The sequence below is a fragment of the Mytilus galloprovincialis genome, chromosome 1 (genome assembly GCF_965363235.1).
Source record: "Mytilus galloprovincialis chromosome 1, xbMytGall1.hap1.1, whole genome shotgun sequence".
NCBI lineage: Eukaryota > Metazoa > Mollusca > Bivalvia > Mytilida > Mytilidae > Mytilus > Mytilus galloprovincialis.
In genome coordinates this window covers 75,025,280-75,048,874 of record NC_134838.1, presented here as the reverse complement: position 1 = coordinate 75,048,874, position 23,595 = coordinate 75,025,280, and the positions used below count along the sequence as shown (strand labels likewise).

Here is a 23,595-nt window from a genome sequence, read left to right as displayed (position 1 = left end):
AAAGCAGAACTTTAAACCTACCCACTCTTCCCTTGCTATTCAGCTGTTCAGTGGAAATATATGACTTTCTTTAGGTCAATCAAATCAACTTAAGTTATTTTTAACCTGAATATGCTGCATATTATGCATGAAAATTAATTATGAAGCTCTAGCATTCTTATACTTTATAGTTTTAAAAGATATAGACTTAGTTATAAACTAGTCAAAACATTTACTAAAATTTCATAAGTACAAGGACATCATTTGCAAATATAAATAAACGTCTTATACTTTCTTTTTCGTACAAGTGTGGATAGTAAACCCCACATTGACAGAAACAAGTGGCGTGAAGTGCATCACTGCATGTGATATAATTTTTCCATTCTCAATTTTATTAAAACCAGTTTTAATTAACCCCTGGTCTGAGTCCCGTTGAGACAAATAGCTTCAACAGTCCAGGCAATTATTGTTATTCGTAATATTCCTCAAACTTGTAATATTACGACAAATAGTAACATTACAGCTTTGTGTAATATAAGGCCTATATTACAAAAAATCGTAATAATTAATATTACGAATATCTGTAATATAGTTTTTCTATATTACGAATATTTGTAATATACGATTAAACGGCTGTTTCGTAAAATTCGACGTGTCTTACCATGACACTAAGTAGTCTTTCTGAAAGATATACATACGGTTATCATATTTACATCTGCAGAAAATTTAGTTTTAAAGTCGAATTTTATTTTTTTACAAAATTAATGATTTTCCTACGAAATTTCTAACTAAGAACTGAATTTTTGACAAACTGCTCATTCCCACAATCTTTAAACTAATTTCCTGTTAATTACATTTTCTCTTAACAGAAACGTTTTATGTGTTGTGCTTTTAATGCTAGTATTACGTCGAAAAATCTTTAAAGAAACATGTGTATCGATTCCAAACCACATTTCAGTGGAGATAACTCTTGGTCGCTTAGAAGTGGCTGAAAAGTATAAATCGTTGTCTCCCTTAAAATTGATCTAATGCACTTGAAATTCCAATGTTTGTTTAACTTAGTAGCTGAAAACTGATAAACCAAATTGATTTCAAGTCATTTTTGGAAAATTAAAATAATATAGCATATCACAGAAAATTAAAATAGATGTACATGACATCTGGCACACACGACGAAGGGAATCATGTCCTATGTAAAAATATAATCCGGAGACATTTTTAATTTTCCGCAATAAATGATGTTCGGCACCGGTCCTTTTTTTTTTTGTTAATAGGGTGGGTTTTTTTATTTTTAAAGAATTGTTAAAATCAAAATTTTGAAAATATAATAATTTGTTTCAGAACGGAAATAAGAAAAAAATTTTTTTTTTATATTTAAAAAAAACGTCGATGAGAGTCTTGAGTAGGATCTTCATATCTGTATTCTAGAATTTGTGTCTATTATTCTCGACCGTTGGTTGCTGGAACGTCTGTTGATGCTTGCATTTTCCCACTGATAGACCGCGACTTAAATTTTATTCTTTTTAACACTCGATCGATTTTTGTAAAAAATAAAAAGTTTTTGTCCTATTAGATTTTTTAAAAATTTTTGTCCATTCTCCTATTTTCGGTAAACCCGTTCTGATCCTAATTAATTTAGATAAGTTTTGTGCCTGCATATTTTCATCACAAGACCCCATCATGAAAAAAAAAACAAACAAAACAGACAAATAAAAAATAAATAAAAACACACACACACACACCGAAATGAACGGAGGTAGTCCGGGTCAAACCAAACAAATATTTTAGACACAATCTACAGGCATGCAGGTGTAATAAATGATATTTGCATTTTGATAAGAGGTTCTTACTTCCTACAAAATCACCTATGTCAAACGATATTTATTTGTGATTACAGTAATATTATGAACAATCGTTTTAGTTCAAAATCCCACAAATCGATTGTTTGGGCGGATTGTTTCATCGATCCGTCCTATTTAATTGTTGTTTTTACCACTGCGAATTTTGTTCATTAATAAAATATGTTATATCAAAAGTATGATTTAGATACTTATAACGTCAGTAAATCATGCAATGATTCCATCAGTCTTTTAAAGTGTGCATTTGATATAGAAATAATACCGTAAAATATCTAAGGAAATAATGGCAGTACTAGAATATAGTGTATTACACGGTTGAAAGGGTGAAAACAGGTTTTGGGACTAGGTATCATCCACTTTTTGGCAAAAGAAAATTAATGACAAATAAAAGAGGACATTGACAAAACAATAGACTATTATACTATAGAATCTATATTTTAGATTATAGAAGACTTTTTAATTTTTTGTTTGATTTCCGGCAAATACAAAGCTTTGATCCCTCACCTTCATTCTATTCTTACGTATACGCCGCTAATACATATAGTCTCGTAACTTTATAGAATGAAGATAATAACACCTATCTAAACTTTTTTAATGTTTCCTTTTATTATATAAAAATGTTTTTCTGTTACAAATCATGATGTATTGTTCTATGTGTACATGTTATGCTGCCCATCAAGGGGCCTTGATTGGAATAATAAAATATTCTAATTCTAATTCTAAAATTCTTATAGTCTCGTAACTTGAATTTGTCCTTTTGTTTATAAGCGGTGCTACCCAAAAGAAAATTGGAGATGCTTTTATGGGAAATTGTTTTTGAAAAGATTGAAGACGTTGTAATTTTTCTTTTAACCTGGGGCCGTGTCAAAGAAGCTGTCCTAGGATTAAGACATGTCTTAGGATGGTCTTAGGACACGTCTTACTCCTAAGTCGGGTTAACGAAAGTCTCCTAAAATAAGATATGTCCTAAATTTGGTCCTAAAGTTAGGATATACAATTAGGTGTCTTAGGATAGTCCTAAAGGTTACATCGTTCTAAAACGTAATAAAAACAGCAAATATGGCATAAATTCAATACTAAAAATACTAATACAATATTAAACTATCATTAGACAAAATTAATAAAAAAAATATTGTTTAATGTTTGTTAAAGATTTAATTGTATTATATTAAATTATTTCGTGCTGCATTTTTTGAAGCCTAAACAATACTATCATCATAAGCAACATATTTTAAATAATTCAAATATGGGAAAAAGTTTACTTCTTTTTTACCTAATCCTGATTCGATACATGTAATGAAATCGAGTGGACCTAAGAACAAAACTAGTTTATGTACTACAATTGCAGCATGAATATCACAAAGTTTTGTGACCATTTACTTTTGTTTTCGTATTAAATTCATTTATGTCTTTTATCATATTTAATAACGTATTTATAAGTATTCCGTAAAAACTTTAACTTTTATTTTGCGTTAATTGTTTTCTATATAAGAGTCATTCTCCCTCTATTTACATATAGGTTCTAAAATACAATTCAATCTATGTCATACAAATCTCTACATATATTTTCAATTAAATAAATGTGTTAGGATGGTCCTAGGACCATCATAGTTAGGACTGTCCTAAGACAGCTTTGTTTTACATCCTAAGACATGTCTCAGACACATCATAAGACCATCCTAAATAATGTCCTAAGACCTATCTTAGGACATGTCCTAGGATACTTTCATTGACACGGCCCAGTTTCACGAAGCTGTCTTAGGACTAAGACATGTCTTAGGATGGTCTTACGACATATCTTAGTCCTAAGTGGGTTTCACAAAGCGGTCCTAAATTAGGACATCTCTTAAAGTTGGTCATAAAGTTAGGACAACGCGAGAGGTGTCTTATGATGGTCTTAGGATAGTTATATATACGTTTATTTATATAAATTACACTCATTTTTTATATTAATTTTGAAAAAAAAAATATCTTATTATTATCTAATTATCTATTCTCCTGTTCCTGCTTAAAACATATATATATTGACGGATTATCAGGATTTGTCAACAATGAAAATTCGATGTATTGATATAAAAATTGCACGATTTTATCTCTTAACCTTTTATAACCAATAAAGTCGAAATTGAATTCAACTCACTTGTACCAAAACAATGTCATAATTTTATATTCTTTTTTCTTAATTTTGCATTGAAAATTTCATATTTATATTGATGTATTGTTTAAAGATAATTTATATATAAATTACTTTTATTTTTTTATATTTATTTTGCAAATTATGTCATTATATTAATCAATACGTTTAGAATAACTTATGGTAAGACATACTACATTTACATGATTTTTTTCCGTAGATCATATTTTTATTTTAAAATTTAAAGAACTTACGACAGGTTTAGGATGTCTTAGCTAAGATGATCCTAAGACAGCTTCGAGACGAGGTCTGAGATATGTCATAGGATAGTCATAAGAGCATCATAAGACATGTCCTAAGATATGTCTTATGACATGTCTTAGGATGGCTTCGTGAAACCGGCCCCAGCTGTATTACTAAGTATTAATTTTCATTAAGGTTTGGATAAAAACTGTCATAAAACATTTAAGACACAACAAAATAAGTATTTATATTTAGAATAATTGTTTTCTATTACAAAATACAGAACAAAAATATTGATTTGACGACTTCAATTAGCTTATATAAGTGTTTCTATTATTTAATGAATGTTTTTACATATTGTGTGTCGAGAATGATATATGATTTGTTTTGATTTTTGTTAACAAGACTTGTAAAGTTAATCCCCTCCCATAAAAACCACACACAAAAAATCGAAACAAAAAGAAACAACGGCATACCGTAAAACCTGACATGGTAAGATGATAGGGTATGCGGTATGGTACAAATTCCTCCATGGTGTGGTATGTATAACGATGGTGTCGTGGTATGGCATGGTCATAAGGAATATACTACAATACCATAGTTTAATCAAAAATTGTATAATAAGAAAGTTTTAGTAATAAACTAAACTCATTTCAGATCTTCATAATATTGATAGCAGAGATTGAACTTGATAACAACTTGATGAACTCATATTCCCTGTTAAACAAAATCGAACATCGGAATGGTAATTAACAGTGGCGGATCAAAAAGGGGGTCCGGGGGTTGGAACATCCCCCTTTTTTTGGCCGATCAATGCATTTGAATGAGGACATATAGTTGGAACCCCCTCCCTTCTTGTCCTGTGTTGGGACCCCCCTTTTTTGAATGGCTGGATCCGCCCCTGACAAATGTTGAATTCGGTATACTACCGTATACATTCATGATTCACAAGCTAATAAATAACATATTATGTGCCCTAAATAAGGTGCACAGATAACTTTACCATGTTTACAAATGCACGGTGGTATTTGTACCATATCATTTGTGTATACATGTTACGATAGGATTTGTAATATTGACGTTACAATATCACATATCATACCACTGTACCATACCATACTTTACAATATGCCCCTCAAAAATGCATCAGACTGATTAATAAAAAGAACTCATTATCGCAGCTTCATTTTGTCATTCTAAATACATTTTGACACATGTTTTGAATTTGTGATCACCTACTTACTTACAACAACATATGATCATGTAATATGGTTTTTGCAAAACGATAGATTTCAATAATTTAGTAGGGGCTCTTCAGCAAAGCAATTATAAACCTTATGTTATCGATGCAAGATATAAAGTTTCAAATAATGACATCTTGTACAATTTTTATAATACACATTAATTATATCACTTGATTCCTTTAGTTTTAGTTTGGTTCGTGTTGCTCAGTCTTTGGTTTTCTATGTTATTTTGTTTGGCTGTGTGTCTTTTTTTTTTCTTTTTAGCCATAGGGTGTTACGCTTGTCAGTTTATTTTCGACTTGTGAGTTTGTCCCTTTGGTGTCCTTCGCCTCTCTTTTATAACTTAACTCGTGTGTTCTATGTTTCTTATTTACATGTATATAACTTTAATTTATGTTAATATGTTTACTTTTTAACCCTTCAAGTTTTACTTTTATCAATTTTTGTAAATTATTGGGTTTTTTTTTATTAATCCAAACTAAAAGAATTATTCAGACAGTAGACTAGGTACATGTATATCTGTAATAAAAATTGTGCTATACGAGAAGAATATTGATTGATTGATTGATATTTAACACCACTTTCAACACTATTGTGCTATTTTGTGGCGATCAGAGATGGGTCCGATCACTTTCAATGTAATTGATTAAATTACAATTACTTTGTCAATTGTATGATTAAATTAAATTAATAATTACATCATTTCTGAAAGTATCTGATTAAATTAATGATTACATTGGCAATGTAATCATGATTACATCTGATTACAATGAGTTAAAAAAAATCATCTTCAATGATGTTAATAAATAAACGTTTCATATAACAATAGCATATTCGAGAAAGGATTTTATTTGATATGTTTTAAAATAGTAACTTTTAAACTTCATCTATTTAATAAACCACGAAAATTCACAACATATATACATGAACATAATGTCACTTTTTATGACCCATTACAATCATCAATTAATTTTGAATTATTTTGAGTTCATTTGATAAAGGTTTATAAAGAATTTGATATTTGTTTTCTGACCTCTTCCAGACTTTATATGTATTTCAAGGTGCTGTTTCTGTGAGTTAGGATATTGATGAAATAAAGTTACCGTTAAAAACTACTGACTATGTAAAATTTCAACAGAATTGTTTAATTAAATTGCAAACAAAATAAGTACTTAAAATCATTGCATTTTGCATGTCCAGTTCAAACATATACCAAAATTTGTCCAACTTTTAATTTAGTTTGTGCTAATAAGATAATTTTTTACACGTCTAATTTATCTTTAATCATACATACAGCCCTACAGCTATACATAATTGGTAATTGCAATAAAAACAAACCTTAAATAAGTCTCCTACCTGTCAATTCAAAGTTGACTAAAATCACAATATTAACAAAAGATTATAATTCAGGGGTTAAAGAAAAGTATTACTTGAATAGTACAGTTAACATCAAATATATGTGTACATCTTTAAATTATAAATATAAGCACAATATCTTTTACAATAGGCTAGTGATGACTTTTCAGTACTGTATCAGTTTATTTTTTACTGAAATATACAAATAATTCAACATGCTAAAAGTAAACACAAATATTTTAACATGTTAAATATTTATGATATTTCCCAAATATGAATAATAAAAAGGTTCATTTATTGACCATAAACACTGGTTTAGATTTTTTTTCATCGTAATCAGAATGTAATTAAAAAGTAATCACAATTACAGGGTATTTTGAAAAGTAATTGATTAAATTAAATTACATGCAATCAGATTTTTAGCTGATTAATGATTGATTAAAATTACAATTACCCCAAGTCTGGTGGCGATCAAATTTTATTGGTGGAGAAAGCCGGAGTGCCCACCGAAAACCACCGACCTTCTGTAGGAAAACTGACAATCCTAGTCAATTAAGATTCAGTGGAGTCGAATATACCTGCTCCGTGCAGGATTCGAACTCACAACCTCAGTGTTGACTGGCTAGTGATACAGTAGTTCGACAACTTAGACCACTTGGCAACAAAGCCCCCTACAAGAAAAATATTTTTTTTTTTGGGGGGGGGGGGCGCATCACAAAGTGTTCCATAAGAATAATATAAAACACAAATCGTAAAGGGTTCCGTGAAACCCTATGTTTCGCCTACGATTGCTGCTGTCCGATTAAAAGTGTAATGTTGACTTAAAAGTGAGTCTATTTATCAGTAAAAAAAAACAGAATCTAAAAAAAACCAAACTTTGTTTTCAGATGCCTATTCTTGGAGATTAGCTTATGGCCAAGTTTCAACAATCCATCAAGTATTACAAACTTATCATGTCCAGACTGTCTGTATATAGTTATATAGTTGGGTTGATGTTTAGACGAGTTGTATATATATATATATATATATATATATATATATATATATATATATATATATATATATATATATATATATATATATGGACTTAGTTTTGCAGTTAACAACTACTAAATTTACTACTTGTTAACTGCAAAACTAAGTCCATTTATCAGTAAATGACGGAAAATGAAAATACATATTATCAAAATTTGTTCTGGATACTGTTCTTTGGTCATTAAAAAGCTTCTGTCCACATTTCATAAAATTTCATGAAAGTTATTGAAGACTGAATCCGTGTGAATGTTAAGTTAAAAAAATTTAGTCCATTTATCAGTAAAATACTGATAAAAGTTGGCTCTTGATACTGTATTTTGGTCAAAAACAGCTTCTTTCCTTCTTAAAATTCTGTGAAGGTTTGAGTAAGTTATTGATGACTGAAAAAGATTTAACTTCAGCCGGGCTGAATTTAAATGTTAAATGCAATAAAAACTAAGTCCTACTCAATTTATCAGTAGAATACGGAAAATGAAAATAAATATTTTCAAATTTTGCTCTGTTCACTAAAAAATCTTGAGAGTAAAAATACTCTTAAGTCATAACTATTTCAGTATAACTTACGACCAATTTTAATCTTAAGATTTTCGGGGAAAAGAGTCGCTGTATTTTGGTAACAAATAAGCTTCTGTCAAACTTTTTATTAAATTCCATGAAAGTTTAATTAACTTTAACCACAGACAGAAACTAAATATTGACGCCTCTGACGCCGACGACGAAATGTAGGATCGCTATGTTGCTTTCGCGACATAATGTCGCAGGCTCGACAAAAACAAAACTGAAACTAGAGAGTTAGTGATCACATCTACCCAGCCCCGTAGGAACATAGAGATCATGTTTATGTTAAGTAGTCAAAAACATATCATTTACATTTCAATCAATTTAAAATAGGATTGTCTATTTATAATAAGGAACCCACAAAATTAAAAAAAAAAAAAAAAAAAAAAATAAGTACAGTTACAATAACTCTGGAATGGAAAATTTTAAACAACGAAAACCGAACTAGTCATTCAAACCACAACATTTGGATTTTTCAAACAATCAGACACAACAACTCTGAAAGGGTAAAATAGAAAACAACGATTTATTCACATTAACGACCGATTTAAGAATTGTTAAGAGCTTTTACGAGCTATATATACGGTTTATTATCAATTATTACAAGTTATTACGAGGTATTAATGTCAAAATTCCACGATTTGATACGAGTTGAACTTGTCACGAATAAATAAAAGCAGCTTTGTTCATTAGCTTACGGGCATGTTTTGATCATGTATGGATTGAAACGTATAATATAACGAAATTTTGCTATTCATCAAAGCTTTTACGTGTTAGTTACGACCTGTCAATGTGTTGTAAGAATAGTAACGAGATAGTGTTACGAGTATTTACGAGCCCATACGATATTGTAGCTTGTATACTAATACCTTACCCAAAATCGTAAACAGTACGCGAGAATACGCAAAGAGAACGTATCTATTAGTAGTATCAACTACGCATAAAGTTCTCGTGATAACTCGTAGCAATCCTTAAAGCCGTCGTAACATGAACCGAAAGAAATCGTAACCAACACGTAAGCACTCGTAATAATCCATCAATAATTCGTAAACAAATCGTTAAAAAACAAGAATATGTCCATAGTACACGGATGCCCCATTCCCACTATCATTTTCTATGTTCAGTGGACCGTGAAACTGGGGTAAAAAATTTGATTTGGCATTAAAATTAGAAAGATCAGATCATGGGGAACATGTGTACTAAGTTTAAAGTTGATTGGACTTCAACTTTTTCAAACACTACCTTGACCAAAAACTTTAACCTGAACTTCGCACTATCATTTTCTATGTTCAGTGGACCGTGAAACTGGGGTAAAAAATTTGATTTGGCATTAAAATTAGAAAGATCAGATCATGGGGAACATGTGTACTAAGTTTAAAGTTGATTGGACTTCAACTTTATCAAAAACTATCTTGACCAAAAACTTTAGCCTGAACTTCGCACTATCATTTTCTATGTTCAATGGACCGTGAATTTGGGGTCAAAACTTTAATTTGGCATTAAAATTAGAAAAATCAGATCATGGGGAACATGAATACTAAGTTTAAAGTTGATTGGACTTCAACTTTAGCAAAAACTACATCGACCAAAAACTTTAACCTGAATCCTTGCGAATGGACGCACAGACGGACGGACGGACAGACGAACGGACGTACAGACCAGAAAACATAATGCCCCTCTACTATCGTAGGTGGGGCGTAAAAATTTTCGAGTCATAAACGGATTTGTGCAAGCTGTTAGCGAATTGTTACGTTCTGTTGCGAGCGGTTAACATACGATACCTACTGAAGGTTAAATACCGAAAAATCTATCCATGGACAATCGTTAAAAGATTTTTGACATGAATAAAAAGTTCCTCTTCTTTCATTATCCTTATGAGTCTCTGCATGTTGTTCTGAGTTCTAACCAGTTATTTACGGGTACCAGCGAGTCATTCACGGATGCTTACAATTGACAACCAGCAAAGCGTAAGGACTCGTAAGAAACATCCGTGTATGTGAAGGAGGGGGGGGGGGCATTTTAAAAGTTTTCGACGCTTCTCAAGCACGACGGATGTCAATGGACAACCAAAACACATTTGGATAGTGTTTGTCTAGATGAGCTAAATATAAGAATGACATATTGAGATACAATTATTACATGTACATTGCCAGTCAAACAATTTCTTCACTTGGAAAAAATAAGCAAGTATCTCCAAAAAATAACAGGATCAATGTGTGTTAACCAAGCATATTAACTAAGGTTATACATTACTCTAAAGCAAGGAGCATTTTTGTTTGATAAATATTGCGGTACCATATATATCTAGGAGCTTTTATCATGGAAAAGTCATATCTTTAAATTTACTTTGACTTACACAAATATTTGATGAAATACAGATTTTATATACACGCGCTAAAACGTAATTGCATTTGCGATCAGGAAATGTCTATGTCAGGTTCGATAGTAATATGTGACCACGACGAGCACGCGTACCACATTCATATCATTATGTAAAAAAAATGTACAAATACACCACAGAAGTCTACAAAAGCCACGGAAAGAGAGAAATAGGTGTTGCTTTTCTGGCGGCGTTGGCAGCGACAGCATAAGATGAGTCAACAATTATTTAGTTTTCGGCGTTAATCAGTTTGATTGGAACTACTTGATCAATGATATATTTTTACAAAGTTGCATTAGTATCAGATTATGTCAGCTACTTCGAGACCCTGTCCCCTAGGTTAAGGTCAGGCGAATTTTAATTAGCAAGCAATTTTCAATATTTAAGTTGCCTGCATGCTTAAATGAGTTTGATCGGAACGACTTGTGATAGATCACTGACATTTTCTATAAAGTGGCAATACTAAATTAAAGACTATTTTGTGGCCCTGCCCCTATGTCAGGGTGCAGTGGTTTTGAATTGGGAAGCAATCGTTTCAATGTTAGCTTCTTTTCTGCTTAAGTCAATCTTATATATATGAACTACTTGTGATAGATGAATAACATTTTCAATAGAGTTGTATTACTATCAGTATACATACCAGTTTGACGACTATTTCGAGGCACTGTCCCCTAGGTCATTGTCAAGCGACTTTGAATTGATTTGATTCTAAGTTTCTGCAAATTGGTGAAAGATTTCTTAGTGTAAAAAGTGTTTTTGACTATGAAGATTAAAAGTCTCAGGCTAAAACTGGAAAGTCGAACGCTGAGGAATTAAAGTTTGGCGCTGAAATTTAATTCCTCAGCGCTAAAATTTAAAGTTTACCGCTGGGGCTGTATAGTCTTGCTCTGAAGATGTTGGGATCAGCGCTGAAGAATTTAAGTCTACAATGTAGCTCTGACGATCTTGAGATCAGAACTGACGATTTAATGTCCAGCCCTGATGATGTTAAATCTAGCGCTGAAGATAACTTACAGCGCTGAAGCTGTAAACTCAAGCGCTGCAAATATAAAGTTGATCGCTGTAGATATATTTAAAATTTAGCAATAGATATGGAAAGACTGACGCTACAGATGTAAAATGCGCGCTGAAGATAACACAAGCGCTGCAAATGTAAAGTATATTACTGTAGATTTAAAAGTCTAGAGCTCGAAATAGTGGTATGGTGCTCTAAATGAAACGCAGTGGCGGATCCAGGGGGAGGCGGGAGTTGAACCCTCTTTTTTTGGACGATCAGTGTGTTTGAATGGGGACGTATGGTTGGACCCGCTTTTATCCTGGGTTGATACCCCCACCCCACCCCACCCCTTAGAAAATTGCTGGATCCGCCCCTTTAACGTCTAGCGCTAGGTTATTAACTTTATTTTTTTTAAACTGCAATGTATTTTAGTAATTATATAAAATCCACAGTCCGAGTTTATTCCGTGTTCACTCAGGCAACAACCATTTGATTTTCTGAGGGGGCTATGGTTTTTTTTCTGGACAAATTTCGAAAAACAATTTTTTTCTTTCAATTTTAGCATAACATATAGTGGCAGCTGAGGGTGAAACAAACAATTTTTTTTCTCAGAATCAAAAACAAATTATTTTTTTCTCCAAAAACTGGAAACAAACTTTTTTTTCCAAAAAAAACCATAGCACCCCCCCCCCCCCCCGAAAATCAAATAGTTGCTGCCTCATCACACCATTTGTTAAACAACACAAAGTAAAAATCCAAAAGTATTTTGTTGTTTAATTGCTGTTTCATCGATGTACAACCCACACCTTCTTTTATTTAGATCTGATTTATGAACTAAATTGAAAGAAGTATTTTTAACATTCCAAGTCCTGTGTATGAGAGGTCACCTTCAACAAATAAGTTAATAATTAAAGAAATAAAAATGCAATTGTTAAAATAATATAATTGTGAGATCAAGAGATTTAGTTGTATAGTTCGTGTTTTTGGGTGGCATTTCCCAGTACAAAATCTTGTGTAAAAACCCATTTCTTTTACACCAAAACGAAATTGTTCTCCCAATTATATTCACGTATACAAACACCTTGTTTTATTTTTATACTAAGCGGGAACTATAACTGCTTTAACCCAACTTACATGATTATTAGATGGTGTCGAAAATCGTTCATTGATTAGGACGAAAAAAGCGGGAAATATAACTGTAAGCTATACATAATGCTGATTATGCATTTCTCACGGATATTTGATACAGAGAAGGTCGTTGTTTTATCATCACTCCTACATTCCATTCTCTAGTTTCCGCCGTAATTTATAATTAATCTGACAGTGCTCGACATCATTTTTAAGTCACTGCTACACCGACAAATTCTGAGGTGAATTGAAAAAAATATAAATTGTTTCTATAAGAAACAAGAACATTGATTTAAAAAAGTTTGTTCCTGTGTGTTTTAAATAGAAAAAAAGGTTTTTCCTTTAAGTTGGAAAATAATGTTTTTCCCATGCAAGTATAATCATACCCCTTCAAACAGATGAATTGTCGGGCCAAAATTTTATTTGGCTTTCATTTAGTAAAAGATAATTTTTAATCATGCCTAATGAAAACGTGATTCAGCTTTTAGACACGGAGAAGATCAGCCCATAAATATGATTCCGTACTACAATCAGTATCTGCTAAGGAAGCTAATTAGCGCTACACATTTTGTCTTTTAATTTCTTCCTAGGTTTGCGTTTTCAATTCTTTATTTACTTTTGTATATGTTATAATCAGAAACTATATTGGATTTACATTTACATCCATGTTATAATTTTAAATGTTATAAATTAAACAAGAAAATAGATATGGTATAGGCAAATTCTAATTGAAAGGTCAAGATTTTGAAAATTTTGATTAACAAAAAGGGCGCGGGTATAGTAGATTAGAGCAAAAATATTGGCATACAATTGTGAAACTATAAGTCAAATAGAAACATATAGATTCCTACACTGCAAACAAGTGTATAACGATATTTCTCCACTCGAGACAGTTGAATTTTATCATTTAAAGCGCGAGGCTTGCCGAGCTTTTCAAATAATTAAAATTTTAATTGTCGAGAGTGGAGAAATATCGTAAAACACGAGTTACAGTGTCGGAATCTGTTTCTCTGATGACTTTTATCCTTTTTTTTAAAAGATTTTCAGAAACTAGTGTTCTTTATATGCGACGTCATCAAGCATATGGTCGCCTTTTTTTCATGACGTCACAATAGAAAAATTCAGAAGAAAACAAAACATTTTGACGTCATAATCAAATTTCGACTAATCATTTGCCGAGAACAGATTTTTCACTAGTGAGGAGAAATATTTTTCTCTCACCGGTCAGGAAATGTGAAAATAGCACAAGAATTAGAGAAAATGATCTTTTTGCTTTAAAATAAATTATTAAGAATAAACATTTTTTTTAAATTTTGATGTAAGAAATCGTTTGTTAAAATTTCAGAATACGACAGATTCTTTGTTATTTCGATTCTTTGTTATTTCGAAAATGTCTGCGTCATTCCGCAAAAGTTTGCGTTATAACGCAAAGGTCTGCGTTATATCTAAAATGTTTGCGTCATTTCGCAAGGGTTTGCCGTTTAGCGCAAAGTTTGCGTTAAAACACAAACATACATAAACAAGGTAAAGGAAGAAATATAAAAAAAACATTGTGTGGCGGTAATAGGCTTCTGTAGTCTTCCGCCTATACATTATATCTTTATTATAGGGAAATTTCTCAACTGGACATTCAGTTTGAATTTTTTCCACTCCCAATTTTTTTATAACCTTTTAGAATAAATAAATGTAGGTTGTGCGCTTATCTCAGGGTTTAGGACACAGATCCAGAGTAACCAACAGTTATAAATAATATAACGCTACATAATATCAAAGTCGAAATATAAGGCGTGCCGAGTAGAGCGACTTTTAAAAAGAGTTCTCATATTCAGTCATTGGCTGAAAAAGTTCAACCTCACTGACACTTTTTTGCTGTACAAATTTAAGCTTTGGTCTAAAGCATAAAATATTAGTAAACACAAGCTTTACAAAATTAATTATTTTCATGGCAATATCAAATCGCTCAAAAAAGGAGGACTGCTGTTCTATAATCCCCGAGAGTACCAAAAACACACGTGTTTCGGTACTGACATAATGTCCAAAATTCGGCGATGATAAAACTTCGAAATTATTTTAAAAGAAACTAGGGTTCTAACTGCCTAAGGGATAACTGAACTAACGTGTATGTTTCTATTCTTTGTATGTTCCTGTTGGTCATAAAGCTCCTAGCATATGCTAATATACCTATACATTGTAAAATTGAGAACGGAAATGGGGAACATGTCAAAGAGATAACAACCCGACCAAAGAGCAGACATCGATAGTGGCTTTGAACTAGCTGTCAGTAACTGTGAGTACTCTCAATATGTACAGATATGTACTTGGTGTCTTTTTGTTGTTGTGATGTACAAGTACACGGCCACGTTCACTTGTATGTGTAGTATTTGTATTTTTATCCATCTGATGAGTTAAGACTTTTTCAACTGATTTTTATATTTCGTTCTTATGTTGTACTGTTACACCACTGTCCCGGGTTAGGGGGTGGTTGGGATACCGCTAACATGTTTAACCCCGCCCCGTAAATTGACATTGCGATAAGACGTGTCACTGTACTTGTCTATCCCAAATTCATGTATTTGGTTTTGATGTTATATTTGTTATTCTCGTGGGATTTTGTCTGATGCTTGGTCCGTTTCTGTGTGTGTTAGTTACATTGTAGTGTTGTGTCGTTGTTTTCCTCTTATATTTATGCGTTTCCGTCAGTTTTAGTTTGTTACCCCGATTTTGTTTTTTGTCCATGGATTTATGAGTTTGAACAGCGGTATACTACTGTTGCCTTTACATTCTCTATGAATGTGCATATCCTAAGTCAGGAGCCTGCAATTCAGTGGTTGTCGTTTGTTTATGTATTACGTATTTGTTTTTTGTTCATTTATTGTACACACATTAGCCGTTAGTTTTCTCGTTTGAATTGTTTTACATTGTCATTTCGGGGTCTGTTATAGCTGTCTATGCGGTATGGGCTATGCTCATTGTTGAAAGCCGTACGGTGACCTATAGTTGTTAATTTCTGTGTAATTTTGGTCTCTGGTGGAAATTTGTCTCATTGGCAATCATACCACATCTGCTTTTTAATATCCGCCGAAGACCACTAATGGGTCTTAGTTTGCTTTCTAAGTTCTGGTGGCCGTTCCTGATAAGGGTCAATGAAGAAAGGTGCTTCAGATGTAAACTTTTTGAAGGCTTATATGACCCTCTAGAAGACTTTTAGTTTAATGTGTTGATGGATTGGTATCTCATCTGGGTGTCCCACATCGCCTTTTATACATACGTGTTTAAGCTAAACAATATTAAACTATTAATAACAGTAATAAAAAATTCAAAAATGGTAGTAGACACCGTTTTTTGCATGAACATGCAGGTACGATGGTAAAGCCTTTCTTAACTTGGTTGATATAAAATCATAAAATTAGAAATAATTTTAAATCAACGGACAGTCGTTATACTTTTAATATAATCGTTACACTTTAATACATTTCAATAATCATGATAATGTAAGAGAAATAAGACAATAGCGTACTCAGGGGCGGATCCAGCTATACTCCAACCTTATGTCCTCATTGCAAATGCATTGATTCTTCAAAAAAGGTGAAAGTTCCAACACCCGGACCTCCGCCCAATCCAATTTTGGGATCTGCCACTAGTACTTAACTATGATCTATCGCCATTCGTATGTATACTTGTTAGTTTTCAGTTACCTGGGTTGAGTTTAATAAATTAATATCGTAGCAGCTACGTAGTGCTACAAAGATTTTGACTATTGAACGTGTAGCTATATACTTGTTGCTACATAGATATTGTATTTGATAGCAGCTACGTAGCCGCTACGATATTGAACCCAACCCAGGGTTGAAGTCAATATCGTAGCGGCTACATAGCTGCTATCAATATGCTACATAGATATTGTATTTGATAGCAGCTACGTAGCCGCTACGATATTGAACCCAACCCAGGGTTGAAGTCAATATCGTAGCGGCTACATAGCTGCTATCAATATCGATGTAGCAACTAGTCTATAGCTACACGTCCAATAGTCAAAATTTACGTAGCTGCTACAATATAATAAACTCAACCCAGTAGTTTATATTAGGTAGACTTCAAAGTACATGTAAATAACCCCAACTTTGTATGGGTATAGAAATATGGTTTCACCTGAGCCGCTTTCAATATCGTAGGTGCTACGTAGTGCTACGTAGATTTTGAATATTGAACGTGTAGCTATAGACTAGCTGCTACATATATATTGATAGCAGCTACGTAGACGACCCAAGCTTTCACATTTCTTGATCGGTGTGAGAAAAATATTTCTTATCACTAGTGAAATATCCCTGGGTTGTGTTCAATACCGTTGCAGCTATCATAGCCACTATGTCTTAGATATCTATCTATGTTGAACGATATGCTATGTAGCTAGCAAAATTGCGTCATTAGTTATAACCTTCCCAACGGCATTTTGTGTTCGCTAGATATCATGATTGTGTTGGGCCAGGGTTGAGTTCAATATCGTAGCAGCTACGTAGCCGCTACGATATTGAACGCAACCTTTATCGGCTAGGCTAGCTATACGTTCAATAGCCAATTTCTAGGTAAATGTAGCGCTATGTAGCAGCTACGATATTGAACGCAACCAGGGAGAATTATGAAAACTTCAGGGTTTAGTTCAATATCGTTGCCGCTACGTAGTGCTACGTAGATTTTGACTATTGAACGTGTAGCTATAGACTAGTTGTTGAAAGCAGCTCCGTATCCGCTACGTAGCTGCTACGATATTGAACTCAACCCTGCAGTTTTCACAATTCTCCCTGATTGCGTTCAATATTGTAGCTGCTATGTAGCGCTAAATTTACCTAGAAATTGGCTATTGAACGTATAGCTAGCCTAGCCGATAAATATTGCGTTCAATATCGTAGCGGCTACGTAGTGGAACTCAACCCAACTAGCACGGAGAGTGATACAAAAAGTTATACGAAGAACGGCGTTAATTCGATTGGCTTATCCAGCATCATAAGACGATATTACGGCATTTCCATTGGCTAAGGCCACACTTAAAAATATTTTGGTTTGCCCAAACCCTACCCAAAAGTTGAGACAGTGAGTAGGAAGGTAGGCATTTTCTTTTTTTTCCAAAAAAAAATTTGAAGTATCAGATGTTTATTAGTCTTCATGCCTATTTGATTAAAAAAAAATTCTTCAAATCAGGACAATAAAAGAATTTGAGTAGGCAGCTTTTTTCTGGGTAGTTAGCGTTTGGGCAAACAAACCTATCATTTATTATGGCCTAATCGTTAGTGAATTTCAAAGTTTAAGACGATGATGTTTCGTCCATGGCAACGGACATATATGATTTTTTTCAATAAAAAAACAATAAATAATCTTCTTTTTGTCAAATTTGATTAAATTCTTAAGGTACAAATAGTCTTAAAATGTCTGATGTTAAAGTTCGACGACAAAGGCTCGTTAATTATTATATTGAAATTAAACAAGTGAATCTGTGAGCTATATAATGCTCACTTAGGATACCTCCGTCCCCTAAAAGTATAAGGTAAACAGGAAGTTGTTGAGTGATGAATCTGAAAACGTATCCAAAAAACGAGGGACGAAAGATACCAAAGGGACAGTCAAACTCATAAATCTAAAACAAACTGACAACGTCATGGCTAAAAATGAAAAAGACAAACAGAAAAACAATAGCACACACGGTATACATGTATTGTAGCTGACTCATATAAACCCTTAACCGAATTTCAGAAATCCATGTAATGTAGTTCCTGAGAAAGATGCGACGAAAAGTATTCATTGGACGGACGGACAGACAGAGGTAAAACAGTATACCCCCATTTTTTTAAAGCGCGCGGAGTCGGAGTATAACAACTCAAGGAGATATCAAGCGATATCATAAGTATTACATATTTTATATATTAATATGTATAGAACACGGTGATTATACATAACTGGAACCTAGTCTACGTCCGGTCGGAATGGGAACGTTATCTCCGAAAGGTGGCACAGTCTCCTCACGTTAAAGAACCTTTGCAAGAATTCTTTGAGAGATGTAGCAAAGTTACGACTATTTTATATTTTTCTTATAGTATTTGTTATATGATATATTTTATAACAATTGCATTATGAATTTCTGTACTTGTATTTTCAAATTTGCAAAAGTATCACCTCCTCCAAAACATCTTGATATAATATAGTCTTATATAATTTAAATGTTGTTTAAATTTCAATATTGTATGTTTGTAATGATTGTCATGTTTGTCTTGGTAACAATCCAATATTTAGATTTTACACCAATAAAATGATTTGATTTGATTTGATTATGATGTATTAATCATAATGAAACTTTTAATGCTATCATGTCTGTTTGTATGATACAATATATATATTATATATACATAAACAATACGGACTCAACCAATTTTGTTAATGAAAATAGTTTATGAAATAATTACCACCTGTGGATCAGTGATTGATTGATCGATTGTAGGTTGCTTAACGTCCAGTGGCAAATATTTCATGCATGTTCAGGACGAGAACAAGTTAACAATAAATACAATAGATAGGTCTTGTAATTGAGGCCATCCGGGATGAATTGGTGGTCGGGGAAATTTGGACCGCCACTGGAAAATGAGGGTATATTGGATAGGGATAGAAATGTTGCAAGACCACCTACGGATCTTTCAAAGAGCGGGTACTCTCTTTACACGAGGCATTAGATTTAACGTGCACATTCTGACCGGACGTAACTGCAAACTTGTACATCCCGCGCAGCCAAACGGACGCCCCACTTTGGCAAGCGTTTTACTGCCGGTCGGACGAAGACCTAGTGACAATGTTTCTATTCCCCAGTCACAAGGGGTGGGGGTGGGTTAGGGTTGGGGGTCAATGAAACACGAAATGTGATATTTATCAATTATAATTGGAGTGACAGTTCAATTTGAAAAATGGTTTTCTCCTTAGTGTTGCAGATAACAAGTTCAGATATACCGCCAACATCATTTTAATTGCCATTGATTGATTGTTTGATTGTCAAGACAGAATGCTTTATGCTTGATTAAGATTTTTGTCATGATATATACTATATAAAACAGTCCTACATCTAGTATTAATTCCATTTCTAAGGTGTTTTTTTCGAAGTACATTCGACTTGTAGATAGGTGATTATCTAACAAAAGAATAATTCCAAACCTGTAGCGTTAACTATTGTTCAGTAAAAACATTGAATTCTTATTAAGAGGATGTTGATTTATAAGTAACAGATGGGATTATCGTGTATTAGATCTAAGACTAGACATGTTAAATTTCTGGCCCATTTTAGTATTATACAATCATTGACATTTGATTGAGGTTGATACATACAGGTTATTAGAAAAATGATAATGCTTAGATTATCAAGTTACTGTAAAACTAATATGTAAAATTGAAGTTCCTTTTCTATGTCTTTTATTCTTTTAAATGCATAATGTGCATAAATAATCTATCGAAGTTGTCCCATCAGCACATATAAAAAAAGAAGATGTGGTATGATTGCCAATGACACAGAAATTAACAACTATAGGTCACCGTACGGCCTCAACAATGTGCAAAGCTCATACCGCATGTATATTTTTTTCTTTCTTTGGATGGTTATCAGAAAAACATAAAACCTCTATTAATATAACGTTTATGTTCATACTTTACTGTTTTAACATGTTACTATCTACATGCCATAACAGATTTATACCTTTACTTTGCCATTTCAAAACTGCCATTTCAAAACTGAAAAAAAATATGAATTGTAAGCTGTAACATGTAGATTTTGTTTTCACTCTCAACAGATTAGATTCAAGACTGTATACCATTGAAAAGTAAAGTTCTTCAAAATACTTGACAAATCACAATACTTAATTACATCACTTCGCTCCTTTGATGAAACTGTTGCATATAAATTTTTATCAACACTGAAATGTAATTAACTGGTGCGTTTTTCTGATGATATAAGTGCGAGAAATACTAGACGGTGCATCATTTAACTGAATTGACCTGCGTAGGCGTAAAAACAATAAAGCTGTCATTTCACTTATCAAGCATTTAACCACTTAACCATTTCACCATGCTTGCATGATGTTGAACACACGCGTCCAATCGATCAGCCCCTTTAACACATACCGCTGCTATAAAAGAATAGAGCTACTTTCACCAATCATTTTTTTAATCATTTTAACTAAAATATTTATTTCTTCCGAATTATTTTTAAAAATGTCCTTGGTCTTTGTTATAGATTGAATTTCTGTTATCAATATGTTTTTGACGGAAGCTACTAAAGTTCAATTCAACATTTTGATTGCAATGTGATATGACTATTGTTCCTCCCTTTTCTACATGTATATTTTCCTCGAATATTACATCAACTCGTTTTAGAGCATTGTAAATGGTATATTTTCTATCTAATTTTCTACGATGAATGTTTATTATTTTGAGAACAAATGTTATTTTGCGGGTGGCAAACAAATTCTATTCCGTATATCGTCAGGATATCGGACTTCCCATGGCCGGGACTAAGTGTGCACCACTTATTGGGAACCTACTTCTGTATTGTTATGAGTTACAACATATGACGAAAATAAGCAAGACCCATCGAAACAACATCTGATTCAAAAATTTAATAACACTTTTAGATGTTTAGATGATATATTGGCTCTCAATAACGACGACTTCAGTATGCATGTACTAACACGATTTATGACTAAATACAGATGATCCTAACAATGAACACTATACCCTTTCTTGGATCATTACATCTATATCTTTAACGGGAAGCTAAATACCAAAATTTACGATAAATGAGATGGTTTTTCATTTACTATTGTTAATTATCCATAATGATTGTTAGATGGTGACGTACGTTTGTCACCATCTTATGGTGTTTGTTTATCTCAACTTGTTCTATTCGCTCGTGTAACGTATTTGATTTCAACGAATGAAATCTCTGTATTACTGAAAAGTTATTACACCAGGGTTTTTCGATATCACAAACTAGTCTACATTAGTATGCTGATCGGAGCTGGAACCGCTTGTGATTTTGGAGCCTCTGGCCTTTGTTAGTCTTGTATATTTTTAATTTTACTTCATTTATATTTTTTGGAGTTTCGTGTGACGTCCATTTTCACTGAACTAGTACACAATTGTATTAAGGGCCAGTCGAGGACCACCTCCGGGTGTGGGATTTTTCTCGCTGCGTTGATGACCCATTGGTGGCCTTCGGCTGTTTTCTGGTCGAGTTGTTGTCTTTTTGAAATATTCCCAAATTTTCATTCTCAATTTTATCATAATATTAAAATAGTTATTCGTTTATTTATGATTAAATTGAGATTTGAAAAAAAAGTTTGGATCTTCATGATATTCCTGTGCCAGTCCTTACCTCGTCATTTTTTGTCTTAATATGATATTTAATCCAGAGAATATGGTAATGATGATAGATATGTGATTGTTTAAATTATGTTTAATTACAAACTTCATATTCTTGAGGTAATTTGCATGTGTAATTGTTGAAAAATCCTACATTGATTAAAGCTGTCGTGTATTGTTTTAAAGTATTTTGTTGAAACACTATAAATCGAACACTGCTTATCATATTTTCTGAAATCAATCCATTATATTATGCATTTCTGTTTTTTTAAATCGGGAACAACAGAAGTTATTATTTTTAATATCTGATAAACAACTTTTCTTATATACATGTACATACAATAATGTTCCCTACAGTAGGTATTTACTAAACCCTTTTCCTTTAAAATTTCCTTGCGACCTGTCAGATACTGCCAATATCAATTCAGCCTATAGTGAAATACGCTGCATGTAACCTTGTATTGTCAGATCATAACGAAAAGAAGTGTTACATTTTGTTAATTTTATTTGCTTTGTTTATCTGTACTAATATGTTTGCATTTTATCCCGCCAGGGTTTCATGTTTTGCATTAAAGATTATTTATTTGATAAATTTCCATTTTTTAACTTGCCTGTGTCTGTCGAAACATAGATGTAATAGTCGAAACAATCTATGATTAAAGGGAGATAACGCTTTCTACTCGTCTATATTACAAATATTCGTAATAAAGGTAAAATCACTTGTTAAAGTAATATTACCCATCCAAATAATATTACACGAATAAATAATTGCCTGGACTGTTCAATATAAAATCCAAATAAATACCTTTTTGGTTCGAATGGCTTCGACTCGTCAGCATTCATTTCTGATATCTTTCAGTATGAATGATAATAATGACAGTTTGCCACCAAGAAGTCGAAAATATAAATGTGGTTAGACAATTTATTATCTCCCTTTTCCCGCGGATCGAGTAAGAACTACCTAGTCGCAGGAAGTGTTAAAATGTTAAAATAGCTGTAGACTGTAATTTTTTTTAGATTTTATGACAAAGATTGGTGGTGTTAGAACTTTAAATGTTTATTTATTATTTATCTATATGTCCGTAGAGTATTACGAAATAAATCACAGACGCTTGGGAAATGGACCCCTTTTTTATTTAATATAATATACATATATATTTGTGTTTTTTGTGGTGGTTGTAAATATTCGTTAATATATAAACGTACTTTCTTTAATTTAAATATCCCCTGGCTTTAATCCTGAAGAAATTACAAGAACGGGGCTTTATAAATTTATTAAAACAATCTGCATTTAC

At 32.6% G+C, this 23,595-nt stretch overlaps 1 protein-coding gene across 1 annotated transcript in view; it reads right to left on the bottom strand.

Moving 5' to 3' along the window:
* LOC143083625 (protein arginine N-methyltransferase 6-like) overlaps positions 1–23,228 on the bottom strand; it is a 58,898-nt gene extending 35,670 nt beyond the window's left edge. The window contains exon 1 of the mRNA XM_076259904.1: positions 23,106–23,228. Within this exon, the coding sequence (XP_076116019.1) occupies positions 23,106–23,143 (38 nt within the window). The 5' untranslated portion in view covers positions 23,144–23,228. The remainder of the gene's footprint in view (positions 1–23,105) is intronic.
* Between the last annotated feature and the right edge of the window lie 367 nt (positions 23,229–23,595).